The following is a 23,331-nucleotide window of genomic DNA, read 5'->3' on the forward strand; positions in this document are numbered from 1 at the left end:
AACAGGAAACATTTTAAAACAGAAAATAGACAAATTCTACTAAAATACATTGAGATGGTGGTCACTCAAATCAAGAATTAAAACACTGCTGTCAGGGGAAATTGACCAAAACATTTTCAAATACAGAAAAGAAGGAAATGGGGAAAGCCAAAGCACCATCAGAAAAAAAAAACAGCAGAAAGAAAATCGTCCAGTTTCATAACGAAAGAAAACTACAAACTAATTTACATGTTGCATTTTAATACACATATTTCATTTTACTATGAGAAACTTTGTCTTCTTACATACTCTCCTACCTCATTATTTGAATCCTGAATAACTTTATAGAGGGCTGGTACAAGTGTTTTTTTCCGATGTAAGGTTGCTGCATAACTTGTGATCTGAGTGTCAGGTAATGCCTAAAATAAGACAGCATCAAAGGAAAAAGTGAATTTCATATCTGAAAATTTTGGGCCTTTATTTTATAAAAGTGTCTTTTAAAAAAAATTTAATAGAACCAAGTGAGAAAAGTTAAAAACAATATAACCGGGGGGAATCTCCAGTGCCTATAAAACTGTATCACATAATACAATGTTAATAACAATAAAAAAATAAATTAAACAAAAAACAATATAACCATTACCAGAGTAAATAAAACAAGTTAAATTATTGTGATGCCACATTATTTAAGTCTTCTAAATATTGAATCATGAAAATGGTAAGAAGTCACACTATGTACTTAGATTCACTTAAGTTAGCCACCTTAACCTACTTTATTTAATCTAAAAGCAATACAGCCTGTAGTTCAGCCCTTGCAGCTATAGTTTTGTTCACCTATTTCCACAATTTTTCACAAATTACAGTTTGAATGAAAATCTGACTTTTAATTATAGGGAGGAAAATGGTAAAGCACAAACCTAATTTTTGTGCTTTATGAAAAAAGTGAAGTTCCCCACTTTTATTGAATATTATTATAAAATCTAAATATTCACTCAACAATCCTAACAATTCCTTGCTTTCACACATTACCTTTTAACCCTTATTCACTTTAGTGCCTTTAAAAAGAAAAAAATTGCCATTCTAGGGGTCATCGTTGTGGCATAGTACGTTAAGCCACACTCCCTCTAATGCCTGCATCCCATATGACAACTAGTTTACGTCCGGCTGCTTTCCTGTTGACTTACCTGGGAAAGCAGGGGAGGAGAATACAAGCAACTGAGCCCCTGTCCCCACGCAGGAGGATGAAATTCCCGGATTCAGCCCAAGTTTTGGCAATTTGAAGGGTGAATCCCAACAGATGGAAGATCTCTTTTTCTATAAATTTTCCTTTAAAATGAGATAAACTAGACCATTTTAAAACATTTTTTAAAAACACATAATTTTTTGTAAGATTTTTTTTTTTAATTTCCATTGCAAAGTCATATATACAGAGAGGAGGAGAGACAGGAGGAAAGATCTTCCATCTGATGATTCACTCCCCAAGGGGCCTCAATAATCGGAGCTGAGCCAATCCAAAGCCAGGAGCCTCTTCTGGGTCTCCCACATAGGTGCAGGGTCCCAAGTCCTTGTGCCGTTGACTGCCTTCCCAGGCCACAAGCAGAGAGCTGGATGGGAAGTGGGGTCGCTGGGATTAGAACTGACACCCATATGGGATCCCAACACATGCAAGGCAAGGACTTTAGCTACTAGGCTACTGTGGAGGCCCGAAACACATAATTTCATACTGTGACATTTCTATTTCATATCATATTTGTTTCTCCATAGAACACATACTTTCTACTTGAATTATTAACATACAGAATTATATAATATAATCTTATTCCCAATCCAACTTACCTTGAATTCTGATAGCCATTCTTCCACAACACCACGGTCAGAACCCAGCATCTTCTTTTATGGTCTAATCCTTATTTGCCTCTAAAAGAAAAATACACTGAATCTAAGAATGGTCATTACTAACAGAAGCAGGTAAATTATGTGTTCCTTTCACTTAAAACATTCATTTACTACACACATTTGGATAATAAATCTTAATTTTAGTGTTGAGTGCAATTACAACAATTTTTTTTTTTAGATTTATTTATTTTTATTGGAAAGGTAGATCAGATTTACATAGAAAAGGAAAGACAAAGAGAAAGATCTTCCATCCACTGGTTCACTCCCCAAATGGAATGGCCACAATGGCTGGAGCTGAAACGGAAGTTTCCTCCAGGTCTCTCACACGGGTACAGAATCCCAAGTCTTTGGACCATTCTCTACTGCTTTCCTAGGCCTTAAGCTGGGAGCTGGATGGAAAGTGGAACTTCCAGGACTTTAACCAGTGCACATATAGGATCCTGGTGCTTGCAAGCTAAGGATTTAGCCGTTGAGCCATAGCACCAGGACTAAAACAGCATTTTTTCACTTCAAACCTATCGTCCTAATGCTTTCCTATTTTCTCCAGCAACTATACTTTAAAGTGGCAAACATAAGTGCCCTGAGTGAAATCAAACTATGGGTACATTATTCAGGACAAATTCAAAGTATCTGCTGGAAGCTCTTATGAAATATGTAACCAGAAAGCTATACATCATAAAACACATCACTATCATAGAGAAAATATGACCAATTATAAATGGCAAACTGGATAAGAAGGAAGGGTTGTATATTCAGACTGGATATAAGCAATGTGTAATATAAAAAAGCCTTTGAAGATAGTATTACATATTTTCAAGAAATGGAGAAAATGCAATTAGAAGACATAAGTCATACACACTGCATAAAGTGTAATTTCATATTAAAAATCATATGAAGAAGAAAAAAAATTCTGCCCCAACTGGGTCTGGTTAAAGCCAAATTTGTGTTAACTATACCAATATGCCAGCAACATGGTTGCTTATTCTTCTTTTTTTTTTTTTTTTTTAAAGCAGGTAAGGTGGGAAACTGTGGACCTGGTTGTGCCACACAGGCCCCCTGGTGACGGGTGGCAGATTTGCCTTGGAAGGAGTCTGGGGACATGGAATGGCATGGCAGCTAAGGGCATGTTTGACAGAGAAGGAATGATTTTCCAGAGTCTTCCATGGACCAGCCCACTGCACTCGCAGGTAGGCAAGGGAGACAGAGTGATTTAGAGGGGGGAACCAGAGGGCACATCTGGGTCAGGCCAAGGCACCCGCCCAACTGGGAGACCTAGGCTGGACTAAACAGCATTGCCTGCTGCCCAGTGACACAAAAGCTGGGACTTGTGGTGTATGCCTGCTTAGACTAGGCCCCTTTAGCCAACTATGAGTGTCACAGCAGGTTATGGACTACAATCAGGCTGGACCACAGCACCCACAAGAACACAAGAGAACCAGATCTGGGGTTAGATTCTGTAGGGAAATTGTCAGTCTGACTCTGTGGGACTGCAGCATCTGCCAGTTTATGTGGAGAGGTGGTAATGGGCTGAGCCCAGGTGGACCACAGAATTCATCTGACAGGAACCCACCTGATACTCATGGGGAAGAGAGCTGGGGCTTGGAGAAGGCCAGGTGGGGCAAGACTGCAGCACCCACTTGTGTATGCAAGGGCTGGGACCAAAGGGCCACTGCCACCACAGGCATGCATGAGCTGGGGCTGGGGCAGGCCTGGTAGTGGAACTTAGGGAACTTTCTTACCAGTCCACAGCTCCCACTGGGAGCACAGGAGCCAGGACTTGGGGACGGGATAGGCAAGTCTGCAGCACTCACCCTCCTTTGTGAGGGCCAAGTCTTGGAACAGGTTGGACTGCACCAGGCCTTAGCACCCATTGACAGACAAGAGAGCCAAGACAGTATGTGGGCCATACCCAACAGGAAAATCTGAGAGTGCCAGTGGGTCTTGCCAGGCTGGGTCAAAGCATTCACCAACACCTGCAAAACCCAGGGCTGAGATTGGGCCTGATAGGGGAACTCTGGGGACTCCCCTGCTGAGCTGCAGCTCCCACTGGTAAATGTGAGAGCCAGAGCTGTGGCAAAACCAGGTTTTGATATACAGTCTGGATTCGATACCCAGTCTGGTCTCCAATTCCCACCTCCTGTTAATGTAGAACCTAAGAAGCAGTGGTGATGGCTGAAATAACTGGGTTCCTGTCATTAACAAGAGACTTGGCTACAGCTGCTGGCTCCTGGCTTTGGTATATCCCTGTCCTCATCACTGTGGGTCTTTGGGGAATGAACCAGAAAATGGGAGCTTATCCTCTCTCTCAAATAAACAATTTTTTAAATAGACCAATGACTTCTTCAAATAAATTGCAATATAGAAAGCAAGGTAACTCTCAAAATATAACTTATAAATACATATATTTGTGCATATATGTAAATACATATATACATACACACACACATTGAAATGTGATTCTAATTTGAGTCAAACATTAAAAAAAGTATGATAAAGCTAGATGTTGACCACAATTGATTATTTGATGACATTAAGACATATCTTAGTTTACCCACACATTTGGTAATGGTGCTTGGTCAGCTTTTTAAAAATAGTCTTTATCTCCTAGAGATAAACACTAAAATACTAGTAAAATGATTTGGGTTTGCTTTGAAATAATTGGAGGGGAACAGTACAGTGGATATAAATGAAATATAACTGCAGCCATGAATTAATAATCACTGAAGTTCACTAATGGATATGCAAGTTTCATTATACTATAACTCTGTTACAGCTTGAAATGTTTCACAGTGAACAGCAAACACATTTTTAAAAAGGTTTGATGAGTTAGCATTACATACTAGTTCTGATGAAAACAATATCAATCAATATTCCCTCACCTTTCATTGTGAAGGGGCTAAGTGGAAAGTCACAGAACCCTTTGAGATTAGAGCAAACTTATGGATCCCTACTTTAGAAAATGATGATTTTGAAATCTACATGTACACAGTTCTTTAATCCACTTCAAGGAGTTCATAAATTCACATGATCCACTAACAGATGTGGACTCTTAAACAATTTTCATTTACAGGATCTGATGTTGGTATAAAAAAAGCTGGTCAGCTGCTCAGACTATAGAAATGATCCCTGAAAGTATAGTCTTGGGCAGCTGCTCAAGACACTGACATTCCACACTGGAGAGGCTGCATTTGAGTCCTTCCTCTGTGCTCCATTCCAACTTTTTTTTTCCCCTCAAGATTTATTCATTTCAAAGGCAGAATTAGGAGCTGTCATTGTGCCACAATTGGTAAAGTCAAGGTTGGTCACATATGATCACACATATGATCAGCCAGTTTGAGTCCCAGCTGCTCTACTTCCCATCCAGCTTCCTGCAAATGCACCTGGAAAAGCAGTGGAGGACAGCCCAAGCGCTTGGGACATTGACACCCACATGGGAGACCCAGATGGAGTTCCAAGTTACTGACTTCTTGGCTCAGTCTTAGCTATAGCAATGTTTTGGAAATTTCCATCTCTGTCTCTCCCTTTTTCTCTATCACTCTGCCATTCGAATAAACAAATCTTTCCAGGCACATTAGCAGGGAGCTGAGCCAGATGTGGAGCAATCAGGATTCAATCAGTGCACAAATGGGAGCAGGTGTTTCAGGCAATGATTTAACCTACTGTGTCACTGAGCCAGCCCTAATCAAATTAACTTAATAATTCAATAAAGCTTAGGTAACACAGTTTTACAAAACACAACTACTTTGAAAAGGGAAATGGGTTCAACAATAAAATTCAAAGGCAATATTTAAGATTCGACCATTTAGGTTAATTTTTTTTTAAATTTTAACAAATGGGGGAAGTAAAACATAAAAATGCTAATGCATTTAATTATATGAGAAACTGACTATCTATTAAAAAGTTAGACTTAGTCTTACCTGTTTTAAAGGTCAATTTTCTAGAGGAGGAGGTGGCACAGGAATGAGGCAGGGTTCAAGTGTGGAATTCATTTGTTGATAGCTAAATACTTTCCAGCTCTATAAAAAACAAAAATGAAAAACTGCACAATATTGAAATAGTATTCTCAAGAAGGTAATATTAAAAATAAACAGTTTAAATAAGATATTTATAATACAACTTACATGTTTTTAAAAATAATTATGGAACAAAAATTTTCCAAGAGCAATACACATCTTTATTAAATCTAATCAAAAATAGTTTAGAGCCAAAAAAATCTGAACTTTATTTCAAATTTGTCATTAAGTTACTGAAATATCTTTGGATTATTTATTTAAATTTTTTAGAGAATCACTTGAATAATTTATAAAACGTAGTCTCTGATAAACAAAAATCATGAATAACCTTTGAAACAATTTACAATGATCTCTCTCTCACACAAACACATTATCATTTTTTTTAAAAAACGCTTCACTAGGGCCCGGCGCGGTGGCGCAAGTGGTTAAAGGTCCTCGCCTTGCACGCCCGGGATCCCATATGGGCGCCGGTTCTAATCCCGGCAGCCCCGCTTCCCTTCCAGCTCTCTGCCTGTGGCCTGGGAAAGCAGTCGAGGACGGCCCAAAGCTTTGGGAACCTGCACCCGTGTGGGAGACCCGGAAGAGGCTCCTGGCTTCGGATCGGCATAGTATCGGCCCGTTGCACTCACTTGGGGAGTGAATCATCGGACGGAAGATCTTCCTCTCTGTCTCTCCTCTCTGTGTATCTGCCTTTCCAATAAACAAAATAATAAAAAAAAAAACAAAAAACAAAAAAAAACGCTTCACTAAAATTTCAATGTGCAGGGTAAGAATCAAGTTGAAATAAGTATCAAAGGCTATATATTATTTTCAACAAATTCAAATGACAGAAATTTTATTATTTAAAAAAATCCTATGACTTAAAACTTCTTTGACTGCAGAGAGAATGAGATTTCCCAATCACTGATTCATACTCCCCCAAAACCTGCAACATCTGGGACTGGACCATGCTAAAGGCAGAAGCCAGGAATTCAATTTGGGACTGCTGCATGGGCAGTAGGAACCCAAGTACTTCAACTATCACCTACTGCTCCCAGAATGCCTAAACATCAGCAGAAAGCTGGAATGCAAAGCTGGAACTCTACACCAGGCACTCTGATACAAGATGCAGTCATCCCAAGCAGCAACTTAACTGCTGTACCAAATACCAAACACAAAAACATAATAAGTATTCTGGTCAGAAAATCTCTTTCAAATAGCTAAAACTAGAGACTTTGCTGACCACATTTTGTTCTATTTCTTTGCTTCAAAGTTGTATCATTTTTTAAAAAGTCTGTAACACCAAAATGAACACTAGTGAAAATGTTCGTTAACAAATAAATTACATTACCATTGTAAAGCTTCCAATATTTTTTTAAACTGGAGATAACGTCAGTCCTCCCTACTCTAGCCATAGCAGCTGACTTCTTATCTCCTATGTGTTGTTTTAAAGTTTATTTATCTGAGAGGTAGAGATGAAGAGAAATCAGATTGCTGAAATTCATCGGTTCAGCCCCCAAGTGGCTACAAGGTCACATGTGGGACAGGCCAAAGCCAGGAGTAAGAACTCCATCTGGGTCTCCCACACAGGTGGCAGCCAGCATCACTACTTCCCCAGATACATTAGCAGAGGGCTGGAACAGAAGTGGAGTAACCAGGACTCAAACCACTGCCCACACAGGATACTGGCCATCACAGGTGACAGCATAATCCACTGTACCACTAATCTAGCCCTAACTTTTTATTTCTTACATGTTAACATTTCCCATGATATTTTTATTTAAAGGACTAACAATGCACCTCTGGAACAATAAAGACAGGTAACATTTTGGAAACAGGCACTTGAGGTTAAACAAGCAAATAAATAAGCAAACAGAAAAAAATTGGGTGGAGAAAACTGACCATCCTGCTGAAACAAGAAGGGAACACCAGATATTTTTAAGTAAAGAAGATATATAGACTAAAGAGCCTTGGTCCAGAAATGGGTCTTCCACAATTTTTTAGGGTTAAGGAGATGGATACTCACTGGGATCTCAATTAATACACATAAAAATAAAGTAAATAACAGGGAAACTAAGTTTCATTAAACTTTTACAACACTAAAGCAACTCAATTCCTGAGTTATAGGAAATAATCAGTTCTTTACATATTTGTGTAACAGATAAAAACAAAAGTTCTGTCAAGAGTACAGCACTGTCTGGAGTCCCTCCCTAGAGGACTTTTCATTTATAAAGTCTGGTACACAATAAAAAATTAAGCAGATTTTCTTAAGGGTTAAGAAAATATGACTAATTACTAAGAGAAAATTAGACAAAGGAATTGAAACCACAGATGATCCGGTTATAAGTTAACATACAAAGGAAATTATTTAAAACATTAGTTAACATGTTAAAGAAAACAGAGTGAAGGGTCCAGAGCAATAGCATACTGGTTAAAATCCTCGCCTAGCACGTGCTGGGATCCCATATGGGCGCCAGTTCTAATCCCAGCAGCTCCACTTCCCATCCAGCTCCCGGCTTGTGGCCTGGGAAAGCAGTCCAGGACGGCCCAAAGTCTTGGGACCCTGCACCCACGTGGGAGACCCGGAAGAGCTCCTGGCTCCTGGCATTGCATCGGTGCAGCTCCAGCCGTTGAGGTCACTTGGGGAGTGAACCATCGGACAGGAGATCTTTCTCTCTGTCTCTCCTCCTCGGTATATATCTGCCTTTTCAATAAAGACAAATACATCTTTAAAAAACAAAAAAGTAAGAAAACAGAGTGAGAGTGAAAACTGATGAAAAAAGACTATTTCACTAATGAATTAGGATCAGAGAAAATAATTTGTTTATTTTTTCATTTTTATTTTTCTGAAAGAAGGTCAAGGTAGAGAAATTTCATCCATTGGTTTTCCATCCAAATGTCCACAACATCTGGGGCTGGCCAGGTCAAAGTCAAGAGTCAGAACTCCATCTGAGTCTTCTACAATCAAGGTGAAGACTCAACTACCTAGGCGATCATCTACTACTTCCCAAGAGGTATTACTAGCAAGAAGTTGGAAGGGAGGCACAAGTAGGACCTGATCCCTAGCACTCTGATATGGGATGGGAGCACCCAAAATGGTGACGGCTTAAGCTGCTGTGCCATAACACCTACCCCTGTTTGAAACTAGGCACTTTAGAAATGGCAAAACAATATATGAAACAACATAAAACCCTGAAACATTGGTTTTACAACAGAATTGAAATAGAACAATATAAAATTGGTGTAATCAAAAATATTCAAACAGAAGCATAAGAGAAAAAGAAAGCCAAAGAAATAAGAAAGAGAACGAGCAGGTGGGGGGAAGATAACGGATGGGGCTAAGAGAAATGTGGCAAATGTTCAAAATATCTAATATGCACGTAATAATCTCAGGTCAGATGAGAGACTTAAAAAAAAAAAGATCAAAAAAGAATAGCTGAGAGTTTTTCCCAAAACTGATGGAAGAAATCAATCCAGAGATTCAATATGTTTTGCCAGCTCCAAGTACATTAAAAGAAAACCATACTTAAGAAAGTCACCATCAAAACAGAGACAAAGAGGGAAGGAAAAAAATCATAAAGTAGTCATGGGAAGAGGGAAATGCTAACCTCAAGAAAATCGCATAGATTTCTCTAATAGAAGCTAAAATACAACAGAATGATACTGTTAAATGCCAAAAAGAAAATAACTGGTAGGTTACAAGACCATACCCAACAAAATATGCTTCAAAACTTAAGGTGAGTGTCCTCAGAACATGCTCCACATCAGGGACCCTGAGATGACAGTGGGTAGCTGTCCTCCAGCCCTGCATGCTGATGAAGTTGGGCTGCTGGGAGCGGCCCTATCGCCATCTCTTCCCACTTTCCCCAGATACAGGAAGAAAAAAAGGAGACTGGAAACATGTGTCTCATGGCTTTCCTCCATTCTTCGATCTTCCCTACCCTAATCAGTGGTCCACATGGGCGTACATCCTTCTTAACCACAGAAATATCATTAAAAATAAATTTGTTATATAAAAACAAGAAGGTGAAATAAAAATGCTTGCAAACAAACAACAACAAAGCAAACAAAACAGTGAGGAAAGTTCACATCAGCACTAAAAGAAAACTAAAGAGAGTTATTCAGGCAAATGGAAATCATCCTAGATTATACACACAGACACACATACAAAACAAACAGGAAGGAACAGTGTCAGACAGAATAATTACACAAGGAACTTAATGGTGATTGTTCAAAACAATAGCTGAAATATCCGGTACCATAAAAGGTACTAAAATTTTAGTGATCATGTAAAATATTTTGTATTATACTGTAAGTATAAATGTTATAACTTTTAGGACAACCATTAAAACCAAATATGCAAGTTACAGAAAATGTAACATTTAATCTGAATACAGACATGGAAGCAGAAAAAACAAACAAACAAAAACCAGATGAACCAAATAGCAAACAACAGTATTCGTATAAACTCAACCAAAACAGTAATTAAACTCTATAGATGAAAGACTAAGCTTGCCAGATTGAATTAAGCTAAAAGAAGCATATTTCTTAAAAAGAACACCTTAAATATATTCACAGAAAGACTAAAAAAAAGCATGAAGAAAACACACATGCAACATTAACTAAAAGAAAATCTGTTACTTTCAAAGAGGAATTAATTTAAGGTAAGAATTATCACAAATAAAAGGCCTGTTACGTAACAGTAAAAGGGAAACTGGTAACCCTAAAAATGCATGAAAATAATTAGATTTAAGGGAGAAACAGACAAAACCATAATCACAATTGGAGACCTAACATCTCAGTGGCTGACACAATCAAAACTGGCTAAGATCTGAACAATGAGACCTAAAACAAAAACAAAAACAAAAACAGAATATTGCACCTAGGAGTGAAAAATTCTCATTCTTCTTAAGATTGTGTGAACATTAATCAAAACCAAACACATACTGGGTCATAAGGAAATACCCAACATATTTTTTAAAAAAACTATATTCTCCAACCACAATCAAGGCTAGAAGTTACTGACAACAACAATGCTAATAAATAACAACTTAGAAAAACACAACAACCTGAAAATTTTAAAATTACATTTCCAAATAGTCTGTGGATCAAATGAAAAATAAAAATAGAAGAAAGAAGATAATGTTGAACCGAGTGCTACTACAGCATATCAAAACTTGCGAGTTACAGCCAAAGACTGAATTGCAAATGCAGGCAGTCCCTGCATCTCAGTAAGCAGTCAGAGCAGCAAACAAATGAAACAGAAAAGATGCAGAAAGTCAAGAAAAATCACCAAAGCTGGACACTGGTTCTTTGAATAGATGAAACTAACAACACCCTAATACTTATCAGGAAAAGCAAACACAAATTTTTCCAGAATTTTTAGACATCAAAGGTAATGTAAGCCTTATGCCAATACATGTGACAGCATGAAATCAACACATTTCTTAAAAAACCCAAATCATAATCCTGAAAAAAATATCTGATACCCATAAAAAATGTATAAAACACTATTCCATTAAAGCTGTTTCTTTGAAGAAAATCTCCAGTGCCCATACTGCTGAATTCCTCTAAACAATTAAGAAAGAAATAATAAACTTGCATAGTCTTCCAGAGGGGCACAGCTTATATCCTGGCTGCTCCACATACCATTCAGCTACCTGTTAGGACCTGGGAAAGCAGTGGAGGATGGCCCAAAGCCTTGGCTACTGGCTTTGGATCAGCCCAACTCTGGCCACTGAGGTCACTTGCAGAATGAACCAGTGGACAGAAGATCTTGCTCTCTGTATTTCCTTCTTTCTGTAAATCTGCCTTTCCAATGAAAATAAATCTTATAAAAAAAAGGTTTTCCAGACCATAAAATAATAGAAGATTTTTTTAATTCTTTTAATTAATTCTTTTAATTCTTCTTAATTACAAGTACAACCATGACTGACATGGCTTTTAAAAAGAAGGAAAATCACAGACTAACCACTCTCCAGAATACTGATGCAAAAGAAATTAATCTATTAGTATGTAAAATGTACCACTATATATCAAAATATATAAAACATTTATTCCAGACACACTACAAATAGGTACAGAAAAAGCATGTGCCCAATTTCAATGTTCATTCATATATCCTTTTGGGAAATTCACAGACAATAGTTTAGAGCAAACATTACAGTCAATATTAAAGTATTGAAAACTTACCCTCTGAGGTTTAGAACAAGACAGAGATGACCATCATCGGCACTTCTATTCAACATTGTACTGCAGGGCCTAGCTGGTAAAGTAAGGCAAGAAAAACCAGAAGAATAAGGACAGGGAAGAAAGAAATGTCATTATTCAGAGATATGATTATTTACCAACAAAGCCGAAAAGATTTTGCCCACTAATTAGGATTAACTAGAGACTTTGTCTAGATTTCTGGACAATAGATTAGCATACAAAAATCAATTATGCTTCTGGCAACTTAACCAAATTTTAAAAAAACACAATTTCAAAAAAACACAAACACAACAGCATTTTAAAATGCAAAAAATAATATCTAACACAACATGTGTAAGACCTCTACATAATTAGAAAACAATTTTTGAGAGAAATTAAGGAAGATCTAAATGCATTACGCCTCACTTAATGATGCAGATTCTTGAGAAATGTGTGTAAGGTGATCTCACACTGTGAAACATCACAGAGTGTACTTACACAAACCTAATTTGGTACAGTTCAGTCACTTGACATGGTCTCTTGCTGCAGTCAAGAGATGCAGCAAATGTGGGCTGTATAAGCATGGGGCTTCTGGCAGAGTTATTAACAAGGCATTCTATTTCACAGCACATTTTTTAAATAAGTAGGAGTGCATTCTAAATTACAAAAACAGTGTAGTATACAGTATAGTAATACATAAACCAGTTATCATCAAACATTATGTATTCTACATAATTTAGTATTACTATAATTTTTATGAATGGCAGCACAGTGGGGTTGTTCATACAACCATGAAACTTGCACTAAAAGGACATTATAATGGAGAGTACTACATCACTATGAAATTAAAATTGTTCTACTCCATTATAATCATAAGAGAATTGCTATTGTATATGTAGTATATAATTGATCAGAATGCCATTATGTGGCACATAAAGAGAACTAAGGATATACAATAAGATACATTGTAAAAACGGCAATTCTTTCCCAATTAATTGGTAGTGTCAAAGTATTCCTAATAACATTTTCACTGTACTTTTAAAGAGAAATTGACAAGCTGATTCTAAAATTCCTACAAAAATGCAGTCAATATCAACTAAGGAAACTGTGAAACAATAAAAATTGGAACATTTATACTCTTAAGACATTAAGACCTGTTATAATGCTATAATAAAGATGTATAAATATAGTAATTAAAACCTACCAATGAAACAGTTAAGTCATTTACAAATAAGACTACTTCATGACATGCAAAATTGCACTAAATTGAATAAAGATAGTGTTTTCAATAAAAGATGCTGAATCAATTGAACAATATTACAGAGAATAAGGTATGATGATCCCAACCTACAAAATTTACAAATGTAAATTCCATGATGGGAGCAGCCTGGATCAGGCCAGGGAACAGTACTCACTGGCATACAGTTGGCCCAGGTTGGGGGTGAACAGGTTGGACCAGTTCATATTACCCATTGGCGAATCTGAGCACCAGAATGGAGTGTGGGTTGGGCTGGGTTGGGTCACAACAAAAGCTAGTTCACCTGAGGGTCAGGACTTGGGGCCAGCTGGGCTGGGCTGGGCTGTAACCCCAACTAGCATGAGCTGGAATTGGGCAGAGGAGATGGGCCCAGCCAGGCAATAGCACCCACTGGCAAATGCTGAGGTAAGATGGACAATGCCAGACTGGGCTGCATGCAGCACCTAACCAGCACAGGTGAGACCAAGGCAGGGAGGGGGCAAAGTCGGTAGAAGGGTGGCCTGGGGCTCCCCTATTGGACCACCACTCCCACTGGAGAGCATAAGTTGGGATGGGAGCAGACCAGGCTGGACAGGGCTACAACACCTGTTGGCCTCATGCGGGCTGGATTAGGGGCAAGCCAGGCTAGGCTGGCTGTTCCTGCTGGTGCATGCATAAGTCACAGTGAACATGGGTTGAAGGGGCCTTGCCACAGCATCTGCTGGTAGATGTGGGCACAGGGAGCAAATTCTGTCAAGCCAAACTGCAGAAACACCTGGAGAGTGCAAGATCCAGGAGTGGGAGTGGGCCCAATAGGGAAATAGTGGGCACTTCCCTGTTGGGTTGGCACTCTGTGTGGTGAGCATGAGAACCAGGAATGGGGCAGGCATGACTAGACAGAGTGGCATCTGCCAGCAGGTGTGTGGGCTGGACAGTGGGGCTGTTTGGGTTGAACTAGGCTTCAATGCCCATTGATATGTAAGAGAGCTGAATGGGATGTGGGACAGACTTGGACCAATCTACTGTACATATTGGCAAGCATGGGAACCAGGACAGGGAGGGCCTGGTGGAGATTATTGCGAGTCGCTCCAATTAGGCTGCAGCTCTCCCTAGTGTACATGAAGGCTGAGTGTGTGCTGGGCAGGATCGGGCTGGGCTGCAACACCCATTGGGCAAGACAGAACTGACCCAACAATTACAACCACCAGCATATGCTTAGCTGATTGGGGTGACGGTCTGAGCCAGACCCTGTACTGGCAAGCGCACACAAGAACCAGATCTAGGATCACCTCAGATGCAGTTTCTATGGGGATCCCCCCAACTGAATTGCTGGACTCAGAACCCTAACGATGGAGAGAATTGGTGGATGTGTCAGAGTTGGGCTCCTTAGTGGCTTAGACAGAGCAGTGGACAGTATACACAGGTGCACATGGAGGACATGGCAGTACATTGGAGTCGGTAGAGGACACCTGTACCACAACAGAGGATGGAGGACAGGACAAATTGATCAACTACCCCAGTCAAGTGTTGGCAGTGAATAACTAGGCTAAACAGCTGGCTGGGCTAAGCTGCAGCACCCTACTGACAAATGCCAGAACTGGGCGCAAGTCGTGTGAGGCTAGAGTGCAGTATCCCCCTGGCAGGTACAAGATCTGGGGCTGAGAGTAACTGTGAGTACTTCTCTGCTAGGCTGCAGCACCCATGGGAGTACACGAGAGCCAGATTGGATGCGGGAAAGATCAGGCTAGGCTGCAGCACATACCAGCACATGTAAAAATCAAGGCCAGGGGCAGGCCTATTGAGGGTATTGGGGGTCACCCTGATCAGGATACAGCACCCACTGGTGTGGGTGAAGACCCTACCTGTGGCAAGCTGAGCCAGGTCACAACATCTGTCATACCCATGGGGTGGGGACAGAACTAGCCAGGCAGCTGCACGCCCTGGTATGTGCATTGGCTGGTGCAGGTGATGAACCATGCCTGTCCCTACACTGACTATTACACTCTAAAGTCAAGTCTAAGGTCACCCCAGTCAAGGTTTCTTGGGGAATCTCCAACAAGGCGGTTGGACTCAAACCTTGCCCATAGGGATAACCGCAATATTGGTGGTTCAACCTTGGGAGTACACAATCAAGACTGGGCCTCCTAATTTCTGATGCCTGTGCAGTGGACTGTATGCCCAGATGCTCATGGGGGACATGATGGCCAGTTCATCTATGCCAGCAGGGGATGTCCAATGGCTCATCAGATGGAAAGCAGAACAGGTTGGACTACTCTCCGGCCAAGCTGTGTAGCATGTTCCTAGGTCTATGGATGTACTTAGGTTGGACTCTGTCAACCAATAGACCTTGGAAAGATTGTCTCAATACTGGTGCAATGAAACCAACAATTTCTCAGCAAATTTCCAGGCAAATGGAGACTCTAAGGTGGACTATGTCATTCAATGGACTTTGGAAGGATTTCTTCATCCTTGGAGAGGCCATATCAACAGTACCTCAGAACTATCAAAACCACTTGAGAACCCACAGAACATGCTCCACAGCAGTGACCCTGGGATGACATCTGGTGGTTGATCCCTATTCCTGGGTACTGAGGTGGTTGGGAAGCTGGACATGGCCTCTCCATTGTATCCCTGCCTACCCCAGATACAGGAAGAAGAAAAAGTGTAAACAATGGTCTTGCCCACTTTGCCCTAATCCTCAACCCTTCCCACCCTGATCAACTGTGTAAACATCATCAAAAATAAATTTAAAAAGAAAAGAGAAAATTTACCTACAATGGGAAAAAATGAGAACAGGAACAATAATGAAGGAAAAAAAGCAATCAATAAACACTGACCCCAAATTAACAAAGATGCCAGAATTAGCAAAGACATTGAAAATAATTATAACATATAAACATGAAGTAATCATAGAAGGTGCCTTGGTCAAGTCCCAGTTCTGCTTCTGATACAGCTTCCAGCTGCTGTGCACCCTGGGAGGGAGGGGTGATGGCCCAGATATTTGTTGCCCACACAGGAAGCTCGTGACCTCAGTCTGAGGTAGTCCCAGCTAATGGGATATTTCAGGAGTCACCCTTTTGGTAAATCTCTGTTTACCTCTCTGTTCAAACAAAATTAAAATAACACTTTAAAAAAAATCGCTAATTCCAGTGCAATTGCAGAAGATGTGGTTAATTACTTCAGTAACAACTTGCAGGCAGAGCCTCAAGAATATCCATAAGGGAAAAAGGGGGAAAGACAATAATCATCATTAAAATTAAGTGGAGAATTTTTTAAACTACTGACATCCAGGACTGGTGGTTGACTAACCATGATTTTTGGTAATCACTGTTTTCATTACTTTGTTCTTTAGTAGGCGTACTCCCTTCCGTACACATCTGGCAGGGAAGGGATACAAAAAAAAACAAAACAAACAAAAAAAAAAACACTAAAACAAACAAATGGAGGGCCAGCACCATGGCATGAGCTTAAGCTCCACCGGCAGTGCTGGCATACCATATGGGCACTAGTTCAAGTCCTGGCGATTCCTCATCTGATCCAAAACACAGGATGGCCCAAGTCTTTGGGCTCCTGCATCTACATGAGAGACCCAGAAAAAGCTTCAGGCTCCTGGCTTCAGACCAACCCAGCTCCAGCTATTGCAGCCATTTGGGGAGTGACCACTAGATGGAAGATCTCTCCTTCTGTCTTTCCTTTTCTTTTTTTTTTTTAAAGATTTATTTATTTTTATTATAAAGTCAGATATACAGAGAGGAGGAGGAGATAAGGAGAGGAAGATCTTCTGTCCAATGATTCACTCCCCAAGTGACTGCAACGGCCAATGCCATGCCGATCCGAAGCCGGGAACCAGGAACCTCTTCTGGGTCTCCCACACAGGTGCAGGGTCCCAAGGCTTTGGGCCGTCCTCGACTGCTTTCCCAGGCCACAAGCAGGGAGCTGGATGGGAAGTGGAGCTGCTGGGATTAGAACCGGCGGGATCCTGGGGCGTTCAAGGCGATGACTTAAGCCACTAGGGCCCTGTCTTTCCTTTTCTATATATAAATCTGCTTTTCAAATAAAAATAAATAAGTCTTTAAAAGGAAAAAAAAAAGTCAGGAATTTGAACACTTCAAACACAAAGAAATAATAAACATTTGAAGTGTCAGATATGTTCACTAGCCTGAATTTTTCATTACACATTGTATAAATGTACTGGGAGGGAGGGGAATTAAAAAAAAAATCACAAGTAGTACAAATTCAAGTAGTGTTCTTAGAACATATTTTTCCACATTGGGGTTTCTAAGATGATATCCAGTGAACATACACAACCCTGGGTACTAATGTAGTTTGGCAACTGGAAGCATTCTCCTTCCCCTACAACTCTTCCTCCTCCCATATATGAGAAAAGAGAAGAAAAGGAAAATTGGAAGCATTTATCTCACCCACCTTCCCCATACCTCGACCCTCCCCTTCCTAAAGTGGTCTTCATAGGTTTTCATTCTTGTCAATTATGTAAACAACAACTAAAATAACATAAAACTCAATCAACAAATAATTTTTTAAACCACACTGAATCCCATAGATATGATTATGATGGCAATTACAAATAAAATCAATAAATTGGCATAACTGGTAGGAGGAAATAATTGTATTAGAAATCTCACAGTATATAAAAGTTTACATTGGTGCCAGCAATGTGGTATATCGGGTATCCCATCTGGGCACCAGTTATTTATCCAGGCTGCTCCACCTCACTTCCAGCTCCCCATTAATGGTCCAGAAAAAGCAGCAGCAGGTTGCCCAGGTACTTGGGACCCTGCCACCGATATGGGTGACATGGACAAAGTTCCTGACTCCTGGCATCTGCCTGGACCAGCCCTGGCCCATGGAGTCACCTGGGAAATGAATCACAGAATGAAAGATTTTGCTCTCTCTCAGTTCTCACTCTAAGTCCCCACCTCTTTTTTAAACAAACAGATATTTGAAAAACAGTGTACACATAAACTGCAAGATGAACTAAATACATAACAGAAATCATTCTATGACATGTACTCTAACTTTCTTTTACTGAAAAGCAGAGGACTAAAGCCTAAGACACTGTAATAATCTCATAGACAACACTAAATAAGTCTTTAAAATGTTTACCAACAGATGTTTACCTTTAGAGACTATGGTTAAACATGTGAAAAAGTATCACATGATTCAGCTAGCTAAAGCAGAGATCTCTATTTTATAAGGTTATCCAAGACAATTTCTCCCTCTGGCACAAACTAAAAAAGCATAATATCTTTATCAGTAAATTCCTGTGTCCAAGTTTTACACATTTTTACAGAGAAAAGAAAAATAGAAGAGGGTATAAGATGGCAAAGAAATATCTGTGTTCCACTATGTGGGAAACAAAAAGAAAAGCCCAGAAGCAACAGATTTTTTTTTTTTTTGAAAAATTACAAGTTAGAGGATTTTGTCAGGAACTATAGGTAGATCACTAGAGGCCGTACATTAGTTTCAATCTTTTATGCATATTCCTGTACAGTGTTGCCTGGGATTCCTCTCACTTACTAATGGAATTTCTATATTCTCCTAATTTGGGGATAGGTTTTAACTTATTTTGACTAACAGAGTATTGTGGAATGGCCATGAAGTAAGTTCTAAAGACTGTATACATATATCTCAAAGAGGCTTTATAGTTTTACAACTTATATAGTTTTACAACATATATCTCAAAGAGGCTTTATAGTTTTACAACTTATACCTTCACTCTCTTAGAAAATTACCCTGAAAATGCTATGTTAGGATGCCAGATTAGCTTGCTCGAAGGTGAAAAGCCACACTTAGATGAACTAAGTGTGGCCAGCAAACGCCAACCGCAAACACACATGACACCATCTTGGATCTTCCAATTTAGTCATTTCCTCAGATAAAACTAAACTACACAAGAAAGGCAAATGAAACCAAGAGAGGAGCTGCTCACTCAACCATGAAAAACAGATAAATCATTTTACCAGATATAAAAACACAAACACTACATGATCTTACTCATACCTGCCTGTGCAATCTAAAAAGAGTCTATCCTGCAGCAGCCGACAGAATAGTAGTTACCAGAGTGCAGGAAGAGCAGGAAAGATGGGTAGACGGGCATTGGGTGCTAATAACATACACTCAGACAGCAGACGCAAGTTCTAGCATTCTACTGCACAGTAGGGTGACTGATACTGTGATTATATACTGTACAGGATTATATACTGTACATATCTAAAAAGCCAAAAGAAATGTTTTCGCCACACAGGAATGATATTTGAGGAGATATATATGCTTATCTTGATTTGTACAATGTACAACATACACAGGTATGGAAACATCACATAAACACACATAACTGTCGATTTTGAAAAATATTTCAAAAAAGGAAAAGTCAACAAAACTTAGTATTGCTCACAATACTAAGTTATTTTTTTGTTTTTAAAGATTTATTTTATTTTTATTGGAAAGGCGGGTATACAGAGAGGAGAGACAGGGAGGAAGATCTTCCGTCCGATGGTTAACTCCCCAAGTGGCGGCCACAACGGCTGGAGCTGAGCCAATCTGAAGCCAGGAGCCTCTTCCGGGTCTCCCACACGGGTGCAGGGTCCTAAAGCTTTGGGTCATCCTCAACTGCTTTCCCAGGCCACAAGCAGGGAGCTGGATGGGAAGTGGGGCCGCCGGGATTAGAACTGGTGCCCATATGGGATCCCGGGCATGCAAGGCGAGGACCTTAACCACTGTGCCACTGCGCCGGGCCCAACACAATACTAAGTTGTTGGGGCTTTTAACTGACCGGATCTTTACTCTGTTAGCCCTACCTTCAGACCAGAGAAGGTCTCCCCAAGAGGCCACTGAACTTATCTGGACAATAAGACGCTGAACTTTATGCTAGGCATGTGTTTGCAAGGAATGAATCTCAACTGAACTTGAACTATGGTTATGCAACAAGGTGGAGGAATCCACCATGGGGGGAGGGGTATGGGAGGGATGGGGGAATCCCCAGCGCCTATAAAACTGTACCACATAATACAATGTAAACAACAATAAAAAAAAAAAGGAAAAAATAAATATATAAAAATAACATCAGAAACAGGCATTGGGTATAGTGGTTAAAATACTGCTTGGGATGCCTACAACCCATATCATTATGCCTGAGTTGAAGGTCAAGCTGAGCCATTCCTGAGCCAGCTTTCTACTAACGCAAACCCTGGGAGGCAGAAGGTAACAGCTTAAGTATTTGGGTCCCTGCCAACCACATGGGAATTACACAAAACTCATGGGCTGGGCCCGGCGCTGTGGCACAGTGGTTAAGGTCCTCGCCTTGAACGCCCAGGATCCCATATGGGCGCCGGTTCTATCCTGGCAGCCCCGCTTCCCTTCCAGCTTCCTGCCTGTGGCCCGGGAAAGCAGTCGAGGACGGCCAAAAGCTTTGGGACCCTGCACCTGCGTGGGAGACCCAGAAGAGGCTCCTGGCTTCGGATCGGCATACGTCAGCCGTTGCGCTCACTTGGGAAGTGAATCATCGGACGGAAGATTTTCCTCTCTGTCTCTCCTCTCTGTGTATCTGCCTTTCCAATAAAAAAAAAAATAAATAAAAATAAATCTTAAAAAAAAAAAAAAACAAAACTCATGGGCTTAGCCTGACCCAACTGCTGCAGTTATTTAGAAAATGGCATCTTCTTCCTGCTGACTTTGAGATAAATAAAAATAAATAATTTAGGGTCCAGCGCAATATAACCTAGTGGCTGAATCCTTGCCCTACATCTGCTGGGATACCACATGGCACCACTTTGTATCTCAGCCACTCTATTTTCCCTCCAACTCCCTGCTTGTGGCCTGGGAAGCAGTGGAGGATGGCCCAAACCCTTGGGACCCTGCACCCATGTGAGAGATGTGGAAGAAGCTCCTGGCTTTGGAGCAGCTTAGCTTTAGCCACTGTGGCCATTTGGAAGTGAACCAGCAGATGGACGATCTTTCTCTCTGGATTCACTTCTCTCTGTATATCTGCCTTCCCAAAAAGAAAACTAATAAATAAATCAATAATCTAAAGATAACATCACAGTTCTAACTTGATCAATGTGGCTATTAAAAAGTAAAATACTAAAATAAATAAATAAATTTAAAAAGTAAAATGCTAATTCAAACTTTCAATTTTTATTTATTTATTTATGAAGGGCAGGGACAGGCAGAAAAATAAATCTTCCATTAGCTGCTTCACTCTTCAAATGGCTCCAATAGTCAGGGTTGAGCTGCACCCAGCTGTCAGAAACCAGGAGCTTCCTCCAGGTCTCTAACAAGGTTGGCAGCGGTCCAACTACTTGGGTTATCCTCTACTGCTTTCCCAGGTGCATTAGCAGAGAGTTGGATTGCAAGTGCAACAGTTGATGCCACTGCCAGTGCCCACATGAGATGCTGCATCATGGATGGCAGTTTAACCCACTGTACAAGAGCCCCAGCCTCTAGTTCACTTTTATACATATTCTATTTGAGAGATAGCAGATCGTTTTACTCAAGTAGGCAATGAGATGTGTGTAACAGGTACTAAAGACCAAGAAAAACTCTGGATTAGAGACAGAAATTTGAGATGCTAACAATCAGAGAAGGTCATGGTGTACAAAGCATGGAGGGCCATGACAACAAGAATCCTGAACAACGGAAGCCATTAAGTCTGAAATACTGCAAGTTCATAGAACTGTCATATTTTATAAGCATTTCATGCTTTCTCTTTGAGATTTCCAATCATCTTACAAAGCAGACTAGAAGGCAGCACATTCTCCCATTCCCACTGCCTTTCTCACTAAAATAATTACTTGTAGTTTTCAAGTACTGATTTAAAAGAAATACACTTGCTTTAAAAGCCTTGATACAGAAAAATATGCAAAGAAGTTTCAGTTCTACTCTCTGTTCAGTATCCAATACTCTGTCACAAATTTTGAAAAAAGAAGAGGAGGGGATTAAAGAGGTTAAATGAAAAATCTAAATAGATAAAATAATTCACATTATAAGAATCAGCACTATCAGGAATCAAGTAGCCCTAATGATGAAAGTAATACATAAATTTCATTCCAACATTTTTCAAGGTTTAGCATGTTAACTACCTGGTAATTCATCCTTCGTTATTTAGTAACTTTGTTCCACTTACTATGTTTTATGACTTATTGTTTTGGCAGATTATATTTCAAACGCAGAAAGAACTGTAATTCTATAAACAGCCAAAAGTCACATTTCTTTACTATATAACTATTTTTACTTCCCCCCCCCAAAAAAAGTTCATTTATTTCCTTTATTTTATATTTCAGTCCATGGCAGACAGATACTTAAACAAAAAAATCTAAACAAAACTCACAAGTCCAAGTTCTAATATACAATATTGCATGAAAACTTGCACAATGATTAATTAATGTACAGATCACTGCATTATGGCATTACTGAAAAAGGACCTTTAATCCACAAAACTTCCTGTTATTTTTCTAATTTAATTTAAAAACTAAATATCTCCCAGAGGCATTGAGAACAAGACATGAAAAAGCATCTGCACAAATTAATTAGCATATGCCTGAATCATGAAAAAAATTAACTTGATTTGTGGAAAGCAGGTAGGAGTCAAATAAAATCAGATCCAAACCAAGATATGCAGTACTTGAAAATTTAAAATCTGGGAATTTCAGCTTCTGGCTAGAAACGTCATTAAGACACAAAATGGTGAAAATGTATTGAGCTAGTCTGTTTTGCTCATCTTCTTTAAAAATGGCTATTTCTTGTTGCAGTTTATAGTTTTTTAGTTTTAATTCTATTTATTTTTGCTGTGATTTTCATTATTTCTTGCTTCCTGTTCACTTTTTCTTTTTCAGTAAACCCTTATTAGGTCACTTATTTGTTATCAATGTCCCTCTCAACACTGTTTTTGCTACACAGCATGAGTTTTTTTTTTTTTTTTTTTTTTTATTTATTTTTTTTTTTTTTAAAGATTTATTTTTATTATTTTCTCATTGGAAAGGCGGATATACAGAGAGGAGAGACAGAGAGGAAGATCTTCCA

The 23,331-nt window shown here is 39.6% G+C and overlaps 1 protein-coding gene across 3 annotated transcripts in view; it reads right to left on the bottom strand.

The window, feature by feature from the left end:
• FAM126B (family with sequence similarity 126 member B) overlaps positions 1 to 23,331 on the bottom strand; it is a 66,889-nt gene that overhangs the window by 39,726 nt on the left and 3,832 nt on the right. For 2 of the 3 annotated variants that reach the window (XM_040971966.1, XM_040971967.1), the window contains exons 3-6: positions 12,060 to 12,132; positions 5,793 to 5,891; positions 1,816 to 1,896; positions 297 to 398 (exon numbers count right to left, since the gene is read on the bottom strand). In XM_040971966.1, the coding sequence (XP_040827900.1) occupies positions 297 to 398; positions 1,816 to 1,866 (153 nt within the window). In that variant the 5' untranslated portion in view covers positions 1,867 to 1,896; positions 5,793 to 5,891; positions 12,060 to 12,132. The remainder of the gene's footprint in view (positions 1 to 296; positions 399 to 1,815; positions 1,897 to 5,792; positions 5,892 to 12,059; positions 12,133 to 23,331) is intronic. The other variant, XM_040971968.1, reaches the window with a different exon arrangement.

Source organism: Ochotona curzoniae, unplaced genomic scaffold (genome assembly GCF_017591425.1).
Source record: "Ochotona curzoniae isolate NIBS_2020 unplaced genomic scaffold, NIBS_Ocur_1.0 contig_2210, whole genome shotgun sequence".
In the NCBI taxonomy this organism is placed as follows: domain Eukaryota; kingdom Metazoa; phylum Chordata; class Mammalia; order Lagomorpha; family Ochotonidae; genus Ochotona; species Ochotona curzoniae.